The sequence below is a fragment of the Rhinoderma darwinii genome, chromosome 1 (assembly GCF_050947455.1).
Source record: "Rhinoderma darwinii isolate aRhiDar2 chromosome 1, aRhiDar2.hap1, whole genome shotgun sequence".
NCBI classification, from domain to species: domain Eukaryota; kingdom Metazoa; phylum Chordata; class Amphibia; order Anura; family Rhinodermatidae; genus Rhinoderma; species Rhinoderma darwinii.
The window spans coordinates 618,559,787-618,579,388 of NC_134687.1; the positions used below are offsets into that span (position 1 = coordinate 618,559,787).

General features: G+C 42.2%; 1 protein-coding gene across 1 annotated transcript in view; it reads right to left on the reverse strand.

Moving 5' to 3' along the window:
* AGXT2 (alanine--glyoxylate aminotransferase 2) overlaps positions 1 to 19,602 on the reverse strand; it is a 41,488-nt gene that overhangs the window by 9,666 nt on the left and 12,220 nt on the right. Inside the window, exons 2-7 of the mRNA XM_075854995.1 lie at positions 17,595 to 17,665; positions 11,930 to 12,114; positions 7,624 to 7,747; positions 6,621 to 6,715; positions 6,116 to 6,209; positions 445 to 538 (exon numbers count right to left, since the gene is read on the reverse strand). Coding sequence (XP_075711110.1) covers positions 445 to 538; positions 6,116 to 6,209; positions 6,621 to 6,715; positions 7,624 to 7,747; positions 11,930 to 12,114; positions 17,595 to 17,665 — 663 coding nt within the window. The remainder of the gene's footprint in view (positions 1 to 444; positions 539 to 6,115; positions 6,210 to 6,620; positions 6,716 to 7,623; positions 7,748 to 11,929; positions 12,115 to 17,594; positions 17,666 to 19,602) is intronic.

Here is a 19,602-nt window from a genome sequence, read left to right on the forward strand (position 1 = left end):
GGTGGGGGGTTTAGCTCACAGGCCCGCACTGATAACATGTCTCATTGACACATGGGAAGAGGTATTGTCCATTTTGGATCATCCCCTTTTGTTAAAAGGGTCCCTCTGACAATAAGGTGATCACCCAATCAACTGTAATCGGTGGGAGAACCTGGCAGTAAGTGTTCAAATCTCATGCAGCGCCACCACAGGGGAAAAGAAACTTTACATGGTGCTCATTGAAATGAATGTACTCTATGTGTAATGTATAGACGTGCTGAGTCCTCCAGAGCGAGAGATGCTCTTAAATAGAAGACCAAAATGATATCAATCTGTCATCAGTTCGGTCTCCTGAAAAGTTTAGACCAATTGTAGAGCAAAATAACATACTGCAAAAAAATGGACTTTCCATCTGAAAGTCATGCATCTAAACACCATCTCTTCTATGAAGGAAATGGTTCCTACCAGGAGAACAGGAGCAGGTCCTTGTGGTCTGAACAGGGGAATCTCTGCAATGACTTCCTCCCCATATGCCTCGAAAAACATCAGGACACATTGTCTGGGAAGGAGACATTAAAAAAAAATTATAGCAAAAAAACCCAAAACCATACCAGTAATTTATCCTCCAATTATAAAATATCACAATAGTCCCCAGTCCTGTATACAGTCCCTGTCCTCAGTAGGGCTTACTATCTACTTTCAATATCTCTGGCATGTATATACACTTACAACGATGATTTATTGGAATTCATAATCTATCGGTTTCTGGGGTGTGGGAGGAAACAGATATCCTCTCGAAAGTGACATGGCTCTTGCATGTACCAAAGGGGTTTTCCCATCTCATAAAGTGATAGCATATAATGACCCCCTCCATAGTCAGGATTAGTCGGGGGTCCCGGCAGTCAGACCCCACCGATCAGAAAGTAATGGCATATCTTAGCGATATGCTATCACTTTATGTGCCTCTACGTCAGATGTCCCCATAAGTGCCTAAGTCTCAGCTGTGCTAGCCACCAATGTCCCCAGAGTGCCAGCCACCAATGTCCCCAGAGTGCCAGCCACCAATGTCCCCAGAGTGCCAGCCACCAATGTCCCCAGAGTGCCAGCCATTAATGTCTCCAGAGCGCCAGGGACTAATATCCCCAGATTGCCGGTGACAAATGTCTCCAGAGTGCCAGCCATCAATTTCTTGTATGCAGAGTGCCAGCCACCAATATTCTGAGTACCAGCCACCAATGTCTCCAGAGTGCCAGCCACCAATGTCCCCAGAGTGCCAGCCACCAATGTCCCCAGAGTGTCGGGCACCAATGTCTCCAGAGTGCCAGCCATCAATGTCTCTAGGGTGCTAGCCACCAATGTCTCCACAGTGCCAGGCACAAATGCCACAAATGCACTGCTATTAGCATGCCACAAAAAAATAAATGGCAGTACTGCCTGGCAATTTCTATGGTTTTAAATGTTCCTAGAATTGTTCCTATTTAATGGCAGAATTGTGGTACCACATGTAAAAACCACACCCTCCGTTATGACAGGCATTTAAGTCAATGGGAATAAGAAATCAATCAAATAATAATAGATGTATGTAACAAAAAAAACAGCAATAATAAAACCCAGCTGAGATGTGGAAAAATACAGACACATAGGAGTCACAGAAATATTGACCCTCAGGCATAATTTACACGAGCGTAATATACGCGCGTGATTTTTACGCGTGTCGTACGCACCTATATTAGTCTATGGGGAAGTGCAGACAGTGCTTTAGTTTTGCGCAGCGTAAAACTCACGACGTTCTATATTTTGCCGTTTTTCGCGCATTACGCACCCATTGAAGTCAATGGGTGCGTGAAAACCACGCAGGTCGCACGGAAGCACTTCCGTGCGAACTGCGTGATTCGCGCAACAGCTGTCCAACTCTGAATGTAAACAGAAAAGCACCACGTGCTTTTCTGTTTACAAACATCCAAACGGAGTGTCATAATGATGGTGGCTGCGCGAAAATCACGCAGCCGCGCATCATACACTGATGACACACGCAGCTGTTAAGTGCCTTTTGCGCACGCAAAACGGCGCGTTTTTTGCGTGCGCAAAACGCACACACTCGTGTAAATCAGGCCTCAGGCTGTAATAAAGAATCATGAGATGTTACCAGAGTGTATCAGCAGATCAATGACTACAACCCCAAGGGTGGAGAAAAGTAGTTTAAAATACATTTATTATAATTTACACTATAGCTGTGCGTAATCTCTTCCCTCTTACCGCAGGGGGGGGGGTAAATAAATACTACTAGGTATTGATCTAGGTATTACTCCATGGGTAGTTCACTCCAGTACATTACACTTAAAGGGGAACACCACCTAAAACCACCTTATCACATGTCATAGAAGATATATTTGGTTTAAGTCTGTGAGCTCAGATCCCTGCAAATTTCCAATATAAAGGGAACATTGATTTGTAGAGGATTTGTCAATCAGGAGTTAGGAAAAAAACTAGATGACAACCCCTATAAGAGCTGTAATGGTGTTTACATGGGCTGGTATATGGTACTATATATTTATGTATCACCTATATAAATTTTTCCTAATTAAAACCAGAGAATGACACAATCTTTGTTCTAATCTGTTTTTATTATTTGATTGTAGATTTTATTTATTCTATTTTCTGTACATGGTTATGGGGGCAGCCATCTTGCCTGAGCTGCTGTTAACAGCATTTGGAGATATGCTTTACAGCCGCCACATGGACCATAGTCTGGAGCTAACCCATTGACTTTTATAGCACAGTGTAGTGGGCATGCTCTGTGACCTGTGCAGAGGTCAATATACAGGGGGAGAAAGAAGGGAGCTGTGTCCATCACCTATTGTCAATGGTGGATCCTCTGTCATATATATACAGTTAGGTCCAGAATTATTTGGACAGTGACACAATCTTCATGATTTGGGCTCTGCTGCCACCACAATGGATTTGAAACAAAACAACTGAGATACAATTGAAGTGTAGACTTTCATTCAAGGGGTTAAACAAAAATATCCTGTGATTCGTTTAGGAATTGCCACCATTTTTCTACACAGCCTCATTTCAGGGGCTCAAAAGTAATTGGACAAATGAACATTACCAGAAATAAAATGGTTTTTTTAAAAATACTTTGTAGTGAATCCTTTGCAGGCAATGACGGCCTGAAGTCTGGAACCCATGGACATCACCACACGCTGGGTTTCCTCCTTTGTGGTGTTTTGCCCGGCCTTTACTGCAGCGTCTTCAGTTGTCGCTTGTTTGTGGGTCTTTCTGCCTTCAGTTTCGTCTTAAGTAAGTGAAATGCAGCTCGATCGTGTTGTGATCTGGTGATTGACTCGGCCATTGCAGAATATTCCACTTCTTTGCCTTAAACTCCTGGGTGGCTTTCGCAGTATGTTTTGGGTCATTGTCCATCTGAAGCGACGTCCAATCAACCTTCCTGCATTTGGCTGAATCGGAGCAGAAAGTAAATCCCTGAACACTTCGGAATTCATCCGGCTGCTTCTGTCTTCAGTCGCATCATCAGTAAACACTAGTGACCCAGTGCCTTTAGCCACCATGCATGCCCATGCCATCACACTGCCCCCACCATGCCATCACACTGCCCCCACCATGCCATCACACTGCCGCCACCATGTTTTACAGAAGATGTGGTGTGCTTTGGATCATGAGCCGTTCCAAGCCTTCTCCATACTTTCTTCCTCCCATCATTCTGGTACAGGTTGATCTTAGTTTCATGCTGTTCCAGAACTGGGCGGCTTCTTTACATGTTGTTTGGCAAAGTCTAATCTGGCCTTTCTATTTTTGAGGCTGATTAATGGTCTGCACCTTGTGGTGACCCCTGCTTTGTATTTGCTCTCATGAAGTCTTCTCTTTATGGTAGACTTAGATACTGATACACCTACTTCCTGGAGAGTGTTCTTCACTTGGGTAGATGTTGTGATGGGGTTTTTCTTCACCATGGAAAGGATTCTGCGATCATCCACCACTGTTGTCTTCCGTGGACGTTCAGGCCTTTTGGAGTTCACGAGATCGCCAGCGCGCTCTTGTTTTTTCAAGAATGCACTAAACTGTTGATTTGGCCACTCCTAACATTTGTGCTCTCTCTCCCTGATGGATTTCTTCATTTTTTCAGCCTGTGATGGTCTGTTTCACTTGCATTGAGAGCTCCATTGACCTCATGTTGTGGGTTCACAGCAACGGCTTCCAAATGCAAATGCCACAACTGGAATCAACTTCAGACCTTTTACCTGCTTAATTGATGATGGATTAATGAGGAAATAGCCCATGCAGTCCATTAAGTAGCTTTGTCCAATTACTTTTGGTCCCTTGAAAAAGAGGCAGCTACATATTAAAAAGGCTGTAATTCCTAAACCCTTCCTCAAATTAGGATGTGAATACCCTCAAATTAAAGCTGAGAGTCTGCACTTTAAGCCCATATTGATTATATAACTGTATATTCAATTTGCTATAAATAATCATCATCATGTTTCTCTTGATACCTCGCCGTTTTTCTGTCATTATGGTTTTCATCCTCGTTTTGGTTAATTTTCCGCCTCTTCTAGTGATAACCCTGAGGTGGAAGTTGAATAAAATAAACTGTGCACAATTTTGGCTCAGGTTAAATTGAACCTGAAGAACTCCCAAGTTATTCAAAAGAAAAATGCTGACAAGAAACGTACGGTGGGTCCTGTGTTTAGTGTGGATCAAAAGGTGTGGCTTTCTGCAAAAAATCTGTGACTCAAAGTACCGTCTCGTAAATTTGCTCCTACGTTTATTGGTCAATATGAAATTGTTGAAGCTATTAACCCTGTGTCTTTTCGTCTGGCTCTTCCTCTGTCTTTTAAAATTCATGACGTTTTTTACATATCTCCCCTTAATTTTTTTTCCCACCATCTATTCCACTCAAGAAACCGCCTCCTCCAGTTCAGGTAGAAGGAGATATGGAGTTTGAGGTTCCGAGGATTGTGGATTCCAGAAGGGTCAGGGGTACTCTCCAGTACTTGGTGCACTTCCTGCCTATTCAGTACATGCTAGCCTTTTAGTTAAAGTCGTTCATTTGAAGTCTCCTTTGAAACCTATACCGAGGTTTAAGGGTCTGGTAGCCCCTCGTAGCAAGGGGGTACTGTTAGGAAACGCCGGTCCCTTTAAGATTACCATGACTACTAGTCGAGCTTCTGGGCGGTTCTGGTTTTAGTTGTTCACTTCTCTGTCTTTCTTCCCATCTGATTGAAGGGCGGAGCATTTAAAGCTGGGTTGGTTCTGTTTTGTTTGCTTGTGATTTTTCCTTGCTGCACGTGTTTGATCAAGCTTCTGACTATACCCTGTACATTTGACTATTTGGACTTTTTAGAACTGGACCTCGGCTTGTCTCTGGATTACCCTTTGCTTACTGATTTGGACTTTCTTTTCCCAGCTGGTTCTGACCTCTGCTGTTCCTGACTTCTCCTAGCTTTGTTATTTGGACATTCTGTTTACCCTCTGGCTGTCTTCTTATCTGTTCTGGTTCTGCCTGCACTGCACCTCTTATCCAACACCGAATTCCGTTAAAGCAATCTGGGTTCTATGCAGCCAAATCCAACCTGCCTTGCGGTGGGCTCTGGCGAAAACCATAGAGTAGCCTTAGTCTCTGTTTATCAGAGTTGTGACGGATTTGGGGTTGCGTTGCGGATTTACTTGCACGCTCATTCCTGACAGTCTCCAGCAGCCTTTGGGGAATTGCTCACATAGCAATTACATAAACTTCCACCCTGGAAAGTGCTCAAACAATGATTCCATAACAGGTGTTACCTGTCATTTTAATCCTGCCTTTGATGATAATAAGATGACTGCTGAGAAGTGATCTCTACAGAACAGGAAGGGTCAGTCTATTATGAATGGTGGATCCTGTGTTATTTATATATAGGTGTTACCAGTCATTGTAATCACCAAACATTTAAAATGATATGTTTAACATAAAAATTGCTTTTAATCATTTTTTGATGACACAATCTCTTTAACAGGCATGATCTTTTAAGATGTAAACAACTGGTAGAATCCAGTATATGTTATTTTCACTATAAAAATCTATCTTGTGCAAGAACATTTGTGAGCTGAGAAGGAAGATTTTATACATAAACTTTACCGTAAGACACCCCAAACCATTGGCCACTCCAGGTTTATAAGCGGAGAGAGCTGTCACCCCCAGGGCATAAGGACTGGCACCATGGTATCCACTTCTGTAGAATGATAAGACACAGATTTGTTTCCTTAGCCAAAATAAGTTTTGGTAGCTGTCATGCGGACTGAAGAGCTGGTCATGGATAGTATGGTGGATATTAGGACATATACTGAAGTTCTAACTGCTATACAAGAGACTTCCTCTCCATACCACACCAACTTGTTATAGGTCCCTTCCACTATAAAGCACAATGCAGAAATGATGCAGCTTCAAACAACACATACATGTAGGTGTGTGTGCGGGGAGGGGGTGCAGAGTATAGACAATAAGTGGAGGTTATGTGCTCTGTGTGTACTGAGAAGGATGATGGGTCTAGTTATAGTACTACATGCAGGATTCTGTAAATGCACTGTATAAGTACAGCTCCAGTATATTGTTAGTGTAGAATTTTACTAGGTACATAACTTACCTTAAACTGATGATATCATAGTTGCCGGTGTACAGTCTTGCCATATACAACGCAAGGTCATTCGCCTCTGATCCACTGTTGGTGAGGTAGAGGACCTGGAATGAGAAGGTTTCAAGAAATGTTATAAACATACAGATTCATGTTTTTTAATCACACTGATTTTTTTTCTTTCTTTCTTTCTTTCTTTCTTTCTTTCTTTCTTTCTTTCTTTCTTTCTTTCTTTCTTTCTTTCTTTCTTTCTTTCTTTCTTTCTTTCTTTCTTTCTTTCTTTCTTTCTTTCCTCTCATATCTATTTGTCTTTCTTCATTTCATTCTTCTATCCATCTATCCATCCATTCATCCATCCATCTATCTTTCTTCTCATATATATCCATCTTTCTTTTTCTTTCTTCTCATATTTATCCATCTTTCTTATCTTTCTTCTCATATCTATCTTTCTCTCAAGTCGTTCGTTCTTTCTTTCTATAATTATTTTTTTTTAAATATAACCCTAAGGGTATGTTCACACGTCCACATCCATTACGGCTGAAATTACGGAGCTGTTTTCAGGAGAAACAGCTCCTGAATTTCAGACGTAATTGCTCGTACTCGCGTTTTTCGCGGCGGCAATTACGGCTGTTTTTCAATGGAGCCAACGAAAAACGGCTCCAATTACGTCTCAAGAAGTGACATGCACTTCTTTGACGCGGGCGTCTTTTTACGCGCCGTCTTTTGACAGCGGCGCGTAAAAAAATAGCCGGTGTGCACAGAACATCGTAACCCCATTGATTTCAATGAGCAGATGTTTGCCGGCGGTTTGGAGCCGTATTTTTGGACGTAATTTGAGGCGTAAAACGCCCAAATTACGTCCGTAAATAGGGCGTGTGAACATACCCTAAGTATGATGTTTACAAGGACCAGGAAAAGAGCAGGAGACTCCGAAAGTTGGGGCCCCTGAGTTACCTTACACATAGTGTGTGTTGAGAACAGATATTGACAGTATTAGCTGCAAGTACCACGCTACCTTCAGTTTTCCTGGCAGCCGACTGGTCAGTTTCTCCGCATATTCATAGAGTGGAGAATGGAGGTAAATGTTGGTTGTGTGCCAGAGACGACTAAGCTGCTTCTTTGCTGCTTCTGTTACCTTCCTGCATTGAGAGTAAACACAGAAATATATCAAACAAAGCACCAATGGCAAAATAGAAAAGAGGGGGCCCTGTAGCAAACATCAAAATGGCCATGCTCATCATGAACATCAGCACACAAGGGCTTATCCTTGTTTATTTTGCTCTCCACACCCCTTTTAATAATCCATGGGCCAATACCCCACTCTTTTTGCTAACAAAGCTGTTCCTCTGGGGAGGGGAGTCCTGCACAGGTTTATGCCCCCTAATAGCAAAGAGAGTAAGACCAAGAAGCTAATTTTGCTAAAACTTCCTTCCTGACCCCACACAGCAATCATAATGGGGTTAATAGTTTTACTATCCTGACTGTAAATAATCCTTTCCTATATTAATGATATAGCTACCTTTCCTCCACACCAAAAGGATGTCCCTAGGGCCATATAGGGTTTTTTGTATTGACCTTTTCTATATGAATATATGTCAATAAGGCCACCTCCAGATTGGAGTCGGGTATCTACCTTGAGAAGGGGAATATATATATATATATATATATATATATATATATATATATATATATATATATATACACACTCAATTGGACTAAAAATATAAATGTATTAGTTTAGCTAAGATATATAATCTTGCATGACTGATAGACAAACAGACAAGTAAACAAACATCACAAGCCCGGCCGGGTAAATATAAATATTTCACCAAGTATGACAAACAATTTGCTCATAATGCCGAGAAAAGGGAGGGAGAGAGCGGGTTAGTTCACCTCATGCGACTGTATATATGTCTGTAAAGGATCTGCCAGGCACAGCTTCGGGGTTAACGCCCATAGATAATCAGTCTGCACCTGCTTCTATGTCTGTGAGACTGACTCCATCTTCCACCACTCAGGGTGGCAGGCTTAGGAGTGGGAGAACCTATCACAGCCTGGCCAGACGGAGCTAGCTCCCGCCCTCTGTCTATTTATACCTGCCTTTCCTGTTCCTCCTTTGCTTGTGATTCTTCTCGTTTGGTTTCCTGGCCCTGCTGCAGCTTCTTGTACCATTGTCCTTGCTTCATATTGACCCCGGCTTGTTCACTACTCTCCTGCTCTGCGGTTGGTATCTCGTACACTCCTAGTTTGACTCGGCTTGTTCACTACTCTCCTGCTCTGCGGTTGGTACCTCGTACACTCCTAGTTTGACTCGGCTTGTTCACTACTCTCCTGCTCTGCGTTTGGCACCTCGTACTCTCCTGGTTTGACTCGGCTTGTTCACTTCTCTTGTTGCTCACGGTGTTGCCGTGGGCAACTGCCCCTTTCTCCCCTAGCTCTGTGTACCCTTGTCTGTTTGTCTGTCGTGCACTTATTGAGCGTAGGGACCGTCGCCCAGTTGTACCCCGTCGCCTAGGGCGGGTCGTTGCAAGTAGGCAGGGACTGAGTGGCGGGTAGATTAGGGCTCACTTGTCTGTCTCCCCACCCCCGTCATTACAATATCATAATAAACACTATAGTATAATACAGCATCGTAACATAGATGAAAATCAGTACTACAAACTAATCTGAGTAGTTGAATTATCAAAGCTGAGCATGTGCATATAACACAAGCGCTCGATATCGGCGACTAGCCGAAATATGTCGTTCCTCTACCATGACTTCGGGTATTGTCCGCACAGGTCTTTGGCGGGTATGTGCAGCTGTAGCCAGTAGCTGAAAATCTCATTTAAGTCCGCACTGCATGCCGAGCATGTGTTTCAGTCTCCGGACCAAAACAGCAGGTTCCGGTATGTGACGTCACATGACACGCTGACGCGTTTCGTCACTTCCGTGACTTCTTCATGTAGCGTGGACTTAACTGAGATTTTGAGCTACTGGCTACAGCTGCACATATCCGCCAAAGACCTGTGTGGACGATACCCGAAGTCAAGGTATAGGATCGACATATTTCGGCTAGTCGACGATATCGAGCGCTTGTGTTATATGCACATGCTCAGCTTTGATAATTCAACTACTCTGATTGTGTGGGACTCCTCTGCAAATCGGAAATCCCTGACTGACGAACGTAGTGAAGGTGTGGGTGTACTGCCGTCACCTACTTTTGACACTAGGAAGGAAGTTCCCTGAACTGTGGTCTCGAACTAAAAGAGGAACGATAGACTCAGACTGTCTGGGATTGCCTGCCTGGCTGCTGCATATTTAACCTCTGGATAAGTAGATCACCTTACATACTTACCTGATGGGCGAATTTGTTCCTTGATTGTCATTACTTGTAAACTACATCTGTGCAGCCTAGTGGTATTTGCATGAGTTACTACAATCATGTGCAGGAGCTGTTTGGAATTAATAATCATTATTTAAACCACTACTCTTCTCTTGGTCTATGACACTGTGGTTAGTTTGTAGTACTGATTTTCGTCTATGTTACCATGCTGTATTATACTATAGTGTTTATTATGACATATATACAGTCGCATGAGGCGAACAAACCCGCTCTCTCCCTCCCTTTTCTCGGCATTATGAGCAAATTGTTTGTCATACTTGGTGAAATATTTATATTTACCCGGCCGGGCTTGTGATGTTTGTTTACTTGTCTGTTTGTCTATCAGTCATGCAAGATTATATATTTTAGCTAAACGAATAAATTAATATTTTTAGTCCAATTGAGCCGAGTGCCTTCTTAAACCAGGATTAGTCCCTTACCCCCAGTTTTTCCATCCTTGATACGCCTGGTTGGCACCGTGCAAGAGTACAGAGCTCTGTGACTATTGAGATCCCATGTTCTCTTCTTTTTTATATGCTTTATATATATATAGATAGACAAACGAATGGATCCAGCAGCAGCGGCAAACAGTGGGTACAATTCCTCAGGAACAGACCACGTTCCAAATTACGTAGTATTCAAAAAATAGGCAGCACTCCGCAGTAAATGGGAAAAAAATGGGTACTTTTATTGCCCCCTGTGCAACGTTTCAGCTCTGTCCTCTAGAGCCTTTCTCAAGCAAATAACATGTGATACAATCCAAGTATATAAAGTTGCAATAAAAGTACCCATTTTTTCACATTTACTGCGGAGTGCTGCCTATTTTTTTAATACTATATATATGTATATGTATATATATATACACACACATAGGTATAGGTAAAGGAAAGAGGACCTGATGGAAAAACAGCATGCTTCCTGCCTTACTGTGACGTATCAAATCGAAATGATCAAATGTGCACTAAGAACCTCCCTATTGTAAGTAGATTTAGCAGTAATGCATATTTATTTATATTGAGCGGTTTAGGTGACATTGGTGATCGCAGGGTGCTGTCGCCATTTTCTTGTGTGCTGTATAAATTTGCAGTCACAGGTGTTCTTGCACCTGTATACACGTTTGGTTTCATTTTGTTGGAATGTTCTGTTCAAACTTATGTGTTGTTTAAGTGATCCATATATGTGTGGTTAGTGACTGCTTCCATTTTTGTTCTTGCACTCCTCCCATTCTGCCCTGGGTGATTTTAATTAGTTTGATGCTGGTTCCTACCATCCCCAGATATATATGTAGGCTTAGTCCCAGTTCTGGGTGTATGTGCAGCGTAGGTTCCCACCTCATAGAGGTCGCCTTGTCGTGGCAGGTGGGCTCACACAATTTGATCAAAATGTGCGCTAAGAACCTCCCTATTGTAAGTAGATTTAGCAGTAATGCATATTTATTTATATTTAGTGGCTTATGTGGCATTATTATTCACAGTGTGCTGTTGCCAATTTCTTGTGTGCTGTATATATGTATATATATGTATATATATATATACATAGGTACGTATAGGTAAAGGAAAGTGGACTTGATGGAAAAACGGGATGCTTCCTGCCTTACTGTGAAGTAGTAGCTGTAATGAAGGACCCGGCACATTTAAGCATTAAATGGGCAGTACATTTATTTTTTTTAGAGCCCAGTAATGCTTAATTTCTCCTGTGGGGGCACTGCAGGTAAATGGTACACATGCTGCGAGGTTCCCCCACAGATTGTGATCATCAATGTGAAGTTCAAATGTCCACATACTTAGCCATTCAGTATATATGTGAAAGATATCATAAAAGCACGGTTTATATAACGCCAACTTATTTTGCATCGCTGTACAATCAGTAAGAATACTCTTGATATAAGCTGATTTTATGATTATTGGCCCAATAGGTAACCCCCAGCATGTATGAGCAATATGCATAGGATACATACGGGTGACAATGTCCAACACTAACAGTCACAATCCCGCCAAAGAAATCAAGATAGCGCCGTCCCTCATGATCGAACAGCCACTGCATGTGTCCTTGGTGTAATAGCAGGGGTTTCTTGTAATACGTTGATATCGCTGATGAGAGATTCTTCTTGCGGACCTCCACAACATGTTCATAAGGAAGAGACTAGGGAGCCAATGTCACAATACTAAGATGATGATCATGTCTAGATTATGTTCATTATTTCCCCTACATTCCTATCATATAAACATTACTTACCTAGTGACATTCCAAGAAGTGATGTATTAACCAACACTTCATCACCTCCAAAATAAATACTAAAAGTAAAATATTTGGATATAATGGAAAGAACTACTAATAAGAAATAAAATAATTTCTTATTAATTGTAACGCGTTTCAACACAGGAAATGTGTCTTCATCAGGCCAAGGAGAACAAACAGTATAGCTCCCAACCGTCCCGGATCCGGCGGGACAGGCCCGGTTTTTCACCACTGTCCCGCTGTCCCGGGCAGTCTGAGCAATGTCCCGCCCTGCCCTGGAACCCTACCTGTTGCCAGTTGGAATTAGAGGCGTGGCTTAAAAGAAAAAAAAAGGTTGTCCCTCTTTGTGATACTTGAAAGTTGGGAGGTATGCAAACAGCACAAATTACATCTTATATATACCCATCTAAAACAGGTTTACACAATTCTAAAGTAACCAGAAAGACCAGCCAAAACAAAATTTTTTGAAAACACTGTAAATGACGTAATCAGGGAACAGATGTTGATTCAACATACATAAAATAAATAAGCAAAGTAACTTGTACTGTGTTAATTTGGGAGTTACATTTAAACTAAATAAAATAGACACTAAAATGCGGAGGTACAAAATATCCCGTTAAGGACCGAGGAGCAAGAGACACATGGATCAGGGAAAAAAACACTGCAATAAACAATTAGGGAGTAATATACACAACAGAGGCCAGTAAACGTAATGTATTTACGTGTCACGTAGGGCTATCCAGGAAAGGATGCGGACACATAGCGGCGAAGAGGATCCAGCAGTCGCGCACAGCCCGCAAGTGTCCCCGTTGACATAGCAACTAGGGAGCGATGGAAGCCGTGGAAGACCAAAAAAGGGAAGACAGCAATTCGAGACAATCGATGTACGCACCACAAGGAAGAAGACACAGAGATGTAAAGAAACATCAGGAGAAGACAGGAACAGGTGAGTATCCCCATACACAAAAAAAAAGGGGGGGGAGAGCGAGGAGGGATGTAGAAAAAATAAGAGGAAATATAAATAAATTAATAAAAACAATAATGTCAAATGAGTGATAAAATGGATAATAATATGTAAAAATAATTCCCTAAATGGTCATATCTAATGTTAAAGCAAAAATTAATAACACATAAATCCAAAATTGGGGGTAAAAGAAAAAAATGTGTATATAATATTATGTGACATAATATTAATAATAGGAATAATAGTAAAATGCAATTAATAATAATAATAATAATAATAAATACATCACTAAGCGTAGATGAAAAAAACTAGATAAGGAAACACAACTTATATAGATAATGATATAATACTCAATGTATAAATTAAAAGAAACAGAATATACCGATAAATTAATTACTGCATTTAATCTAATGAGGATTCAGACACGTCATTGAGGCCATTAGGCTGTAAACAGGAGAGTTTGAAGAGGCTCTGTCACCAGATTACTGTTTTTACTTTTTACCAATTGGGCGTTGTAAGGAGAACTGTATGACGCTGACCAATCAGTGACCAATCAGTGACCAATCAGCGTCATACACATCTCTCCATTCATGTCCATCTGTATTCACAGCACAGCGTAATCTCGCGAGATCACATACACCCACATTAACTTTACTGAAGTGTCTTGAGAGTGAATAGACATCGTCTCCAGCCAGGACGCGATGTCTATTCACACTCCCGTCACTTCAGTAAAGTTTCTGTGGGACCTACTTACGCAGCATAGCGCATCGAGATCACGCTATGAATGACAGCAGTAGCATGATCTTGCGAGATCACGCTTGCTGTCAAGTCCCACACAAACTTTACCGAAGTGTCGGGAGTGCGAATAGACATCACATCTTGCCTGGAGGTGATGTCTATTCACTCTCAAGACACTTCAGTAAAGTTAATGTGTGTGTATGTGACACCACAGCGTGATCTTGCACGATCACGCTGTGCTGAGTACAAATGGACATGAATGGAGAGAAGTGTATGATGCCGATTGGTCACTGATTGGTCAGCGTCATACACTTCTCTTTACAACACCCACTTGGTCAAAAGGTAAAAAACGCCCAGTTGTCTATTAAGAAACTAATTAGCAAAAATCTAAAATTGCTCAAAATTGATCGTTTTTCTAAATAAAAACCACTGTTATCTACATTACAGCGCCGATCAGATTATGTAGAAGATAGGGCACTTATAATCTGGTGACAGAGCCTCTTTAAATATCCAGAAATTCTCTCTCTATTTTAATCTGGTAAATCTATCCCTGTATGATAACGGAATATATTCTATTGGAGTAACTAGGATGTTCCCAAAATCACTATTATATACTGTAATAAAATGTCGACACACACTGTGCTTCATGGAACCAATTTTTACATTTGATCCATGTTTATTAATCCTACATCTTAATTGTTGCGTAGTTCTGCCACATATTGCAGGTCACATGAACATTTAAGTAGGTATATAACAAAGTTGCTGTTACAGTTAGGCCCCATGTACACGAACATAAAAACGCCTGTAATCACGGGCCGTAATTACGGGCCCATAGACTTTTATTGGCCACGGGTACCTCCCCGTATGCTTACGGGAAGGTGCCGGGGCCGTTAAAAAATATAGAACATGTCCTATTTTAGGCCGTAATTACGGCACGGGCAGGCCCATAGAAATCTATGGGGCTCCCGTAATTACGGATGACTACGTGTGTGCACCTGTAATTACGGGAGTGTTGCTAGGCGACGTCAGTAAATAGTCACCGTCTAGGGTGCTGAAAGAGTTAAACGATCGGCCTTCACTCTTTCAGCACCCTGGACAGAAACTACCGATCACAATATAGATCAACCTGTAAAAAATAAGTTCAAACTTACCCGGAACTCCCTGCTTCTTCCTCCAGTTCGGCCTCCCGGAATGACGTTTCAGCCCATGTGACCGCTGCAGCCAATCACAGGCCAATCACAGGCTGCAGCGGTCACATGGACTGTTGCGTCATCCAGGGAGGTCGGTCTGGATGTCGAGAGGGACGCGTCACCAAGGCAAAGGCCAGGTAAGTATGAATTTCTTTTACTTTTACGTCGGAAAGGTCTGCCCCTTCTCTCTATCCTGCACTGATAAAGAGAAGGGGCTGCCGATTAGTGCAGTGCAATTTTGCAGCGAAAACGTGCCCGTAAATACGGATGGAATACTGGTGACACCGGACCCGTATTTACGGGCACGGGTCCGTAAATACTGGTGCAATACGGGTCGAATACGTGTGACCAAGGACCCATATTTACGCCAGTATTTACGGGAGGGAAAAAATACGTTCGTGTGCATGAGGCCTTAACCAGGGTTTTAATTGGGAAAAATTCACTAGTAAGGGTATATTATGGAGTTGTTTTCAGAAAAAACAGCCTCTGATTTTCAGGCGTTTTTGAAGCTGAAAATGAAGCTTCTTTTAAGGGTATGTTCACACGCACTGTTTTCAGACGTAATTCGGGCGTTTTACGCCTCGAATTACGCCTGAAAAAATGGCTTCATTACTCCTACAAACATCTGCCCATTGCTTGCAATGGGATTTACGGCGTTCTGTTCCCACGAGGCTTAATTTTACACGTTGCTGTCAAAATACGGCGCGTAAAAAGACGCCCGCGAAAAAGAAGTGAATGTCAATTCCTGGGACGTTTTTGGAGCGGTTTTTCATTGACTCCATTGAAAAACAGCTCCTAAAACGGCCGTAAAATAAGCTTTTTACGGAGCATCTTTTTATGCTCCATTTTTTAAAACGAAATGCTGTTTTTCCCATTGAAAGTTTGTAGGAGTTCAGCTTCTGTTTTTTCAGCCGTTTTTCGAACATACCTTTACAGTGGACGTGAAAGTGTTGCAACCATGTGTAATATTGGTGTTTTTTTTTTTTTTTTTTTTAAATATTGCATTCAGAATGAAATTTCTTATTACTAGAGCAATTCTTTCTAATTCGTCTGAATTGCCCAAATTGTATGTTCCGGAGCCAGGACGGGTGATGGGCACTTTTAAAATCTAAGTAGCTGTTTACATCAACAGCTTTAAAATGTGTGTTTGTTATTTTATTCATTCTACCAACCTGGTTCATCTTGCACCCTGTGGCGCTGTGAACTTTCTTTCTCCTTTTAGGTTTCAAAATAAATACTGACTCTAGACCCCTAAATAAATACAGACCTCAGTCCGGACCCCCAAAACAAATAGAGACACCAGGCTAAACCCCAAAACATCAGACCCCCAAATAAAAATCTCAGAGCAGACCCCCTTAATAAATACAGACCCCTGACTAGACCCCCAAAACTAACACACACCAGAACCACTAAATATTTACAGACCCACTAAACAAATACAGACCCCCAGATCAGACGCCCTAAATAAATATAGACCCCCAGACCAGACACCCTTAACAAATACATAACCCAGACCAGATCCCTAAAAAAATACAGAGGTTAGACAAGACCACCTAAACTAATACATTCCCCAGACCAGACCCCCTAAAAAAATAGAGCTTAGACCAGACCCCTAAATACATACCCCAGACCAGACACCCTAAATAGAGACCCCAAACCAGACACCCTAAATAGAGACCCCAAACCAGACACCCTAAATAGAGACCCCAAACCAGACACCCTAAATAGCGACCCCAGACCAGACCCCCTACAGTCCTTAGTATAAATCTCCTAAATACAGTCCTCAGACGAGACCCCTAAAAACAGACCCCCCCCCAGACCAGATGCCCTAAATAAATACAGACCTTAGACCAGACCCCTTAAAGGGGGTTTCCCATCAGAGACATTTAAGACATAGCCGCAGGATATGTCATGAATGTCAGTTAGATGTGGGTCCCACCTCTGGGACCCGCACCCATCTCTAGAATGGGGCCCCATAAACCCGGTTCCACTGCTCTGTGTTCCAGTTGCATTCCGACCATGTAGAAGAAAACAACGTAGCCGTAACTCCCATAGTAGTGAATGTCAGTTATGGAAGCAGCGTAGCATGTGAGTTACGCTGTTTTCGGAACTACCGTACAGTTCTTTGGGACTTATGGAAACAGCGTAGCTCAGCGAGTTACACTGTTTTCTCCTTCACTGTCGGAAATCACACGCTTAGGCTGCATTCACATGTGCGTCAGGGCTCTATCTATCTATCTATCTATCTATCTATCTATCTATCTATCTATCTATCTATCTATCTATCTATCTATCTATCTATCTATCTATCTATCTATCTATCTATCTATCTATCTATCTATCTATCTATCTATCTATCTATCTATCTATCTATCTTGTAATGCCTCATTACATAACATTGGGTCTGTATGAAGGAGTTATACATAAAATACACCCCTAATCGAGGCCTTAGTTGTAACATGGATAAAGTATTATCACAGTGACAGGCTTACCTCATATTTTCCTGGTACAAAGTCACAGGGGGGCATTCCTGGCCCATTGCTTGATAAACATCTGCAAGACACTATTAGGTATAATCATCAATGTCTGTCTGTCTGTCTGTCTGTCTATCATCTATCTGTCTAATATTTAATTAGAGTTATCTATCTCTCGTATCTAATCTTTTTGTATTTATTTTTTATGAATTTTTATCGGTACATGGGACAGTGGTGGTTCTTGGTATTTTTTGTGTGGAGATGCACAGGGTCATAGACCAGCTTACTGTGTTAACCTTCCGCAAACACTGTACACGTTAATAAGTAAGCTGAATATCTAAAGAATGTAGGTAACTACATATCTGTACAATTTACATAGTAAATGCTAGAATGTACAGGGTTAAGAAGATGGGTATGTGGAGTAGGCTGCTGCCTTTAGCTCCTTTGAGGAGGGGCACAATTTAAAGTTTAAAAAACAAACAGAACAATATTTTGCTTTTGAACAGCCGATAAGGGTGTGTTCACATCAGCATTACGGTTCCGTTGATGGGTTCCGCTAGACCTTTCCTTCAGAGGAACCCATCAACGGAAAGGCAAATGGAAACCTTAGCTTGATTTCAATGGTAATGCGTCCGTTTCAATTCCATTCCGTTCTGTGAGGTTTCCATTTTTGCTATTTGCCATTTGTGCTATTTTTTCCGGCAAAGAAACGGAAACCTTATGGAATGGAAACAAACGGAAGCCATTTGCAACGGAAGCATTACCATTGAAATCAATGGTAATGAAAATGTAAGCTATGGTTTCCATTTGTCTTTCCGTTCATGGGTTCCTCCAACGGGAAGGTCTGATGGAACCCATGAACGCAACCAAGGCCCTTAGATGCTGTATCCAAGTTGCTGATAATGATGTAGGTGTCAGAGATCTTTTTAGCCATCAAAAATATAGGAAAAACCTCAGGAATTCAGTGTCTGCTATCACCGTCTGTTTAAAAAGGAGATTTATTTAACGTATAGTTTTATAATGTTATACTGGTTTTATGGGTTTTAAGCCATAAACTGTATCACGGCTCTGAGGGGTGTGTGGACCCACTAGGCAGCTCCGCCATAGCAGAGTAACAGCTGCCCAACTACAGTCAATAAGAGTCTTATAAAAAGTGTACCTGTATAGCAGTCCTGATAGACATGTGACGAGGCAGGTACTTGGCATAGTAGGCACTCTGGCACAGATGGCCAGTGGCACAGATGAAACTTGGCACAGATGAGACTCAACATGGCAGATGACAGTTAGCGAGGCAGGTGACACTCAGCATAGCAGATGACAATTAGCGAGGCAGATGATGATGAACACGACTCCAAAAATAGACATTGCTCAGGAACAAACACAAACAGGATACAGGATACAGGAAGCAGGATATGTGAACACTGGGAACAGCATACAACTAAGGCACCATTTGCTTAGACTAACATGGGAAGACAACAAGATCAACGCTCAGGCAAGAAGGGACAGGCAAAGTCCTTTATATAGTCCAGGGTGGTCTGGGGATTGGGTAGGGAACACAATATTGATGCACATGCTGGCCTTTTAAAGCTGGGGATGAGCGTGCGCACCCTAATAGAACCAGAAACAGAGAGCAACCGCTAGTGCTGGCGTCTCCTGGGAGGGAGACGCCGGCAAGTTCCTTGTGTCCTGCGGTCGCAACTGACGGTAAGTACGATGTGCCGGCAGTCAGCGACCGCGGACACGATACTACCCCCCTTTATGCCCCCTCCTCTTAGGTCTGGAGTGTAGGAGGAACTTTTTGATGAGAGTTGGGGCATTGATGTTCTCCTCTGGCTCCCAGGACCTCAGGCTTCAGGAGGGACACATGAAACGAGTTGGGGATTCTGAGGGTAGGAGGCAGCCGAAGCTTATAGAATACAGGGTTTATTTGTTGCAGGGCTTCGAAAAGTCAGAGGAACCTGGGAGCAAACTTGTGAGAAGGAGTCTTGAGGCGGATGTTTTTAGAGTATAGCCAGACCTTGACTCC